Here is a 6,172-nt window from a genome sequence, read left to right as displayed (position 1 = left end):
TCAATCTCTTGATGTTTAATTGTGTGTTTTCCCGTATTGCTAATAAAAGGAATCCCAAGCAGTCTTTGATGAGGTGAGCGTGTGTGTGTGTGCAAGGATGCAGGGCCTTGTCAAGCACTTCTTAACCCGGATCTACAGATTTCTGTCATACAGACACATCACAGTATCACAGTATCGCAATATGTTTGGGATTGGAAGGGACCTCAAAAGATCATCTAGTCCAATCCCCCTGCTGGAGCAGGAACGCCTAGGTGAGGTCGCACAGGAACATGTCCAGGCGGGTTTTGAATGTCTCCAGAGAAGGAGACTCCACAACCTCCCTGGGCAGCCTGTTCCAGGCTCTGTCACCCTTACTGAGAAGAAGTTTTTTCTCAAATTTAAGCGGAACCTCTTGTGTTCCAGCTTGATCCCATTACCCCTTGTCCTATCATTGTTTGCCACCGAGGAGAGCCTGGCTCCATCCTCATGGCACTCACCCTTTATATATTTATAAACATTAATAAGGTCCCCCATTAGTCTCCTCTTCTCCAAACTAAAGAGACCCAGCTCCCTCAGCCTTTCCTCATAAGGGAGGTGCTCCACTCCCTTAATCATCTTCGTTGCCCTACGCTGGACCCTCTCCAGCAGTTCCCTGTCCTTCTGGAACCGAGGGGCCCAGAACTGGACACAATATTCCAGGTGTGGTCTTATCAGGGCGGAGTAGAGGGGAAGGAGAACCTCTCTCGATCTACTAACCACCCCTCTTCTAATACACCCCAGGATGCCATTGGCCTTCCTGGCCACAAGGGCACAGTGCTGGCTCATGGTCATCCTGTTGTCCACCAGGACCCCCAGGTCCCTTTCCCCTACGCTGCTCTCTAATATGTAATTTCCCAACCTATACTGGAACCTGGGGTTGTTCCTGCCCAGATGCAGGACTCTACACTTTCCCTTGTTAAATTTCATCAGGTTATTCCCCGCCCAACTCTCCAGCCTGTCCAGGTCCCGCTGGATGGCAGCACAGCCTTCTGGTGTGTCAGCCACTCCTCCCAGCTTAGTGTCATCAGCAAACCTGCTGATAGTACACTCTATTCCCTCGTCCAAATCGTTAATGAATATATTGAATAATATTGGCCCCAATATTGACCCCTGAGGCACTCCACTAGATACTGGCCTCCAACTAGACTCCGCACCATTGACTACCACATGCAGGACACTCACTGGCAAAGGGGACACAGAGTCCCCTGTTCCCTTTAGGAAGGACAAAACAGAGGTGACAGCTGTTGAAACCATTGCTTTGTCAATGGTTTTCTCCCTTCTGTTCTTCCATTACAGTTCTGCAAATAGAATAATAAGCCATTACTCTTCAGATACACTGTACAGCGCTCCAGTCTGTGCCTCCCCACAAAAAAGGAGTTTCTAACAAAAAGGAGTTTCTAACAGGGCACTGCGATCTTTACAGCCTTTTAATTCTCTGGTTTTAGCTGTGCTGGAAAAATGCAGGAAAATGTCTTTATCAAACAGAATACATAACAACAAATGACAGATTTACAACAAGTTCTTTAAAACAACAACTTTTTTCTGAAAAGAATCAAATACACCCAAACTCAAAACTTTACGTGGGGCAAGCCAAATGGAATAACATAAAATGGAGGGAAGTGTAGATTAGATAAAGGAAAAGCAGAAATAATTCATCTTTATCTGACGAGTCTGAATGGTCCAGCTACTTCAGAGATCAGTGTTGTTACACCCACCAGACAGTTTGTTCTGGTGGGTTCTGGAATTCTCTCACCTGGTTCACTTCTGTATCAGAATTTCACACTAAAGCATCCAAGGCCTTTCTACATGCATAGTGCAAACAGTCCCTGCAGCAGCTGGTGGTACTCAGTTCAAAGCAGTGAAGTGTTCAGGTGTCAGAGCTGACAAACTCCAATGGCAGCTGGACTCTGCTTGTATGGAACTTCCACAGGAGGATCTCAAAGGGCTTTGCAATCACCAAGCAATCATGCTCTGCACAGTCTTAGGAGCCGAGTAACGAGAATTCTTGCCTTTACGCAGACCGAGCAGTAATCATCAGGCTGGTACCCAAGGAATGACCTGGGCACGTCAGCGAAAGGCACTTGTGCAGTGAAGAGCCACGTGCCCCAGCATCTCACGGCTCCCCCCGCACTGACCCACACCCCTGTCTGCTGAGCCTTGTCACAGGAGGAATGGCTGGAAACCCTCACCACGGGCTTGCCGTCTGCCAACGTGACAGGGCTGCGCTGGGAGCACCGTGGGATACAGATACCACATCACCACCCCCGACGGGTTGATAACGACCGAGAAGCTGTCTCCCGTCTTTAAGCCGCTGATGGTCTTCCCGCTGTACACATCTTGCACCTGGAAGAGAGAGATGGGGGCTACCAGGATTTCCACAGATCTTCCATCTTGAGGTCCAGCCGTGGTCACCGAGGTGGCATGGCAGGACAGGGCACAGGAGTGGCCAACAGGAGGGAGACCCAATGGGTGGCTGCCCCTTTGTCCTGAAGGCAGGGAGTGGGAGTTCTTCCCCCCAGAAAATGCAACAAGGTGTCAACAAGGGAAGCTGTAAAAAGGGGCATCCAGGTTCCACAGGGCTGCCCCACCATGCAGGGTGCCAGTGGGGCTCACCTCATACACGGTGTCCTCGGGGAAGTGGAGCTTGGCCAGGCTGGTGTTGTAGACAAAGGGCATATCCGTCCTCCGGCTGAAGAAGACGAGGGCGCTGGCGCCCTGGGACAGCGGGCGCAGGAACACCTCGATGTGCGATTTCTCCTAGAGGTGGGAACGGGTGGGTGAGGCAGAGCTGCTGGGACCAGCGCTGGCCCATAGCTTCTGACTTTGCCCTGTGGGGCTGCTACACCAGCAGGTCCCCAGTTCCCACAGCTCCTGCTCATGTCCCTCTGCATCACCTTCCTCCTTTTTGTAATCCCCGTGCTGCTTCTGTGTGCTCTCCCAAACACATCCACCTGCCCTCTAACCTTGACAATCCTGCGCCCTTGGATTCCCCGGGGGTCCTGGTTGATCTGTATCATCAGGCGGTTCTGCAAGATCTCCTTGGCACTTGGGGAGATGGTGCGAAGATCTGTGGACATGAGTAGCGGAGCTGCCATCACCGTCCACAAGGCCATTTGGGAGCGCGACTGCTCATAGCTAAGGCCAAAGTTTCCAATGATGAGCTGGAGGGGAGATGGGGAAAAGGTGGGAGAGGTAAAAGAGGGTTAGAAACTTGTATGTTCGCTACCCTTGGTGATGCTGCAGCCTGCTGGGGGAGCACACATGGAAAACCTCATATGCACTTCTGTTTCTTGAGCAGCTAGGACATCCCACCCCTGATAGGTGCTAAGCCATCAGCACACATTCAAACACACTTGCTAATACCCTTTGCGTCACCACTGTCCCCCATCTGGTTGTGCAGGGAAGGACAAGAACACTTGGATAACAGAACACGTATACTCAAGCGGTAAAGGGTTCATTGCAACCACAGGCTTTTCCCACAGCTTAGCTAAAGGCAAAATGCGCTTTGCCTCTTTGCAGCAACAAGGTTCCTGCTCCTGGCACTCTTCCTTCACCCTGCACCTAGAGGGGATCCCTGGAGACCCTCTATCCCTGGCCAGTGTCAGTGCACGCACCACCCGGCCGTACCATGTCTGGGTCATTCCAGTGGCCAGGGCCAGCCGCCGGCTGCAGCACATCCTGGTTTGCAGAGAACCAGTCCAGGATGGAAAGCACGCTGTCCCAGGAGTCCTGGATGTCATCATAGTTACGCCACAGGTTGCAGACCTCTGCCAGGACAGTGTAGTTCACCTGGAGAGGAGTACAGGATCAGGCAGGAAGGAGAAAGGACGGGGTCTGCAAGCTGGGGGAGAAGGGGCAGACAGGCTTGTTGCAAGGTGCAGCACCCAGAAGATGTTTGGTGTTTGCAAAGCACAGGGATCTGGAGAAGAAGGACAGAGTCATATCCCAATATAACTGAACACATCCCAGTATGATAGGATGTCTGGCAAAACGGCCACAGAAGTCATGGTGAAGTGTGATCAACTGCAAGAATGAAGGCAGCTCAGGACTTACTCAGAAGGTGAAAGAGGAAATAAATAAATGCACTCAATTCTCAATAAACATTACAAGAAGGAACATCCTGTTTCAAGTACTTAAACCAGACAGGACCTGGTTCTGAACAACAGACTGTCAGGACTGAACCCACACCAGCTTAGAAGGCACACCCCAGGGCCTTCTTCCCCCAAATTGCCATCACCCAGCCACGTTGGGAACCTTAAGTGTCCCCAGACACCTGGCAGGCAGGTGTCCCCTCTAGGGACCTACAGCCCATCCTCCCAGGGGTGGAGCAGTAAGTGCGGTGGAGCACCCAGCTCCTGCAGCTCCAAGAAGAGCTGCCCCAGGGCACCAGGGATATAGGTAACAACCACTAGAAAGTACAATCCTCACCTTGGGCGGGAGTCCACCCTGATATGCCGGCCAGCTGCAGGAGTACACAATGGGGCGACCTGTGCTGTTCAAGGCTCTTGCCATTTCTGGGTAGCCTTAGGGACAGAAGATGACCAATGGTGAAGGAGATGGCTGGCAGCAGCCCACATCCCAGCCCGCCCTGCCAGGCGTCCCCAGGCCAGCCTGGCCTCCTGCCTTATACCAGCTCTAGGATACCCAAACTCCCTCTTTGCCCAAGAGCTGCAACAGGAAATGTGAGGGGAGAACCACAGCCTGCCAAACATTTCTGCAGACACCAAGCTGCCCTGACCAAAGCAACCAGGGGAGAAAAACCAGCCAGCCAGGAAGCCTTTACCTTTTGCCTGCTCTTCTCCAGATGAGTAGCATCCATCCAGCTTCAACATGTCCACACCCCACTCCGCAAAGGTCTGGGCATCCTGTTCCACTAGGTCCAGTGTGGTGCCTGGGTAGCCCCCACAGGTGAGGGTGCCCAGGTCGCCATAAATGCCCAGCTTCAAGCCTCGGGCATGGACCTGCGAGGAGAGGAGAGCTGCAAGGATGGGGACGAGGGCTCCTCTGTCTCCTCCCAGCCCTCCTGCCATGGTGGCATGGGGACACAGAGAACCCCACCATCCCAGCGGGAACTCACATAGTCAGCCAGAGCCTTAATCCCCCTGGGAAACCTCTCAGGGTCAGCAACCAGCCGTCCCGCTGCATCGCGCTTCTTGGCTGACCAGCAGTCGTCAATGTTGATGTACTCATAGCCCAGTTCCCTCCAGCCATCCTCTGCCAGGCGGTCTGCCATCTCGAAGAAGAGCGTCTCACTGCAGGTCAGGGGGACCAGAATGCGACAGTCTGACCCCCTGTGACCTCCAAGCCCTACTAGCTGAGGTAGCCAGCAGGACTCTGGGGCTAACTGGGGGCTCCGGAGGGTTGGCCCCACCACAGGGCTGGCCTGGGCCATACAGGAGGTTCCCCAGGGCTCTCCTTTAAACCCCATCCATGTGCTGCTTGTTGACCTCAGTGAAGGGAATCGCTTCCCCAACACTCCGCAAAGCACGACCACATCCTTCCACATCAGGGGCTTTCCAGCTCCAGCACGGAGGCACCTGAGCCACCCACCTCCCACACACCCATGCTCCCTGAGATCCCACTGCTGCAGGGCTCATCCCGGGGACAACAGACAGTGCCACGGCTGTCCCGGGCCCGATGTCTGACCCGATCTGCTCATCCACCCTCCCCTGCCCTCGCAGACCTCGGACACCAGCCCGGCCTTTCCGAGCCGGTTCCCTCGAGCAGGGGCACACAAGACAAGACCTCCTTGCAGGGACTGCGGGATGCCGAGACCCGGGGGACTGGGGCAGACGCCGCGCCGAGCTCCGCCCCAGCAGAGCCCCGAGGGCGCGCCCCCCGCCGCTCCCGCCCCGCTGACCTGATGCAGTTGCGCGGGTCCTCCCGGCAGTCCACGTTGCAGCGGAACCGCTCCCAGGCCAGCCAGCCCATGGGGGGGGTGAGCGCCAGCCCGTTCTCCAGGGCCACGGAGGGCAGCGCCAGAGTCAAAGCCAAGATCAGTCCGCTCAGCACCGCCGACCCCATCCTGCCTGCCGCCACCGGGACACAGAGCGCCCGTCCCCGGCTCGGCCCCGCTCACATGATACCGCCCTCGTCACCTGACCGCCCGCCCCGCCTCCCGCCCGGCCCGGCATGGCATTGAGTTGCAGCCAGC

The 6,172-nt window shown here is 55.0% G+C and overlaps 1 protein-coding gene across 1 annotated transcript; it reads right to left on the bottom strand.

The window, feature by feature from the left end:
• NAGA (alpha-N-acetylgalactosaminidase) lies at positions 1-6,147 on the bottom strand. The gene is made up of 8 exons (XM_065045730.1): positions 5,879-6,147; positions 5,096-5,270; positions 4,802-4,979; positions 4,447-4,541; positions 3,646-3,807; positions 2,982-3,179; positions 2,632-2,775; positions 1-2,361 (listed from the first exon to the last, which is right to left on the bottom strand). The coding sequence occupies exons 1-8, from the start codon at positions 6,040-6,042 to the stop codon at positions 2,179-2,181; spliced, it is 1,299 nt and encodes a 432-aa protein (XP_064901802.1). The 5' UTR covers positions 6,043-6,147; the 3' UTR covers positions 1-2,178.
• Positions 6,148-6,172: the final 25 nt, after the last annotated feature.

The sequence above is a fragment of the Columba livia genome, chromosome 1, assembly GCF_036013475.1.
Source record: "Columba livia isolate bColLiv1 breed racing homer chromosome 1, bColLiv1.pat.W.v2, whole genome shotgun sequence".
Lineage (NCBI taxonomy): Eukaryota > Metazoa > Chordata > Aves > Columbiformes > Columbidae > Columba > Columba livia.
Note: the sequence above shows the minus strand (reverse complement) of the source record. Positions and strands in the feature narration are given on the sequence as shown.

Excerpts from the sequence above, each read along its gene's own strand:
- NAGA (XM_065045730.1), bottom strand. The coding sequence starts at position 6,042 with ATGGGGTCGGCGGTGCTGAGCGGACTGATCTTGGCTTTGACTCTGGCG. Across the intron at positions 4,980-5,095 it reads TTAAGGCTCTGGCTGACTAT|GTCCATGCCCGAGGCTTGAA; the intron begins GTGAGTTCCCGC and ends CTCTCCTCGCAG. Across the intron at positions 3,808-4,446 it reads AGGGTGGACTCCCGCCCAAG|GTGAACTACACTGTCCTGGC; the intron begins GTGAGGATTGTA and ends ACTCCTCTCCAG.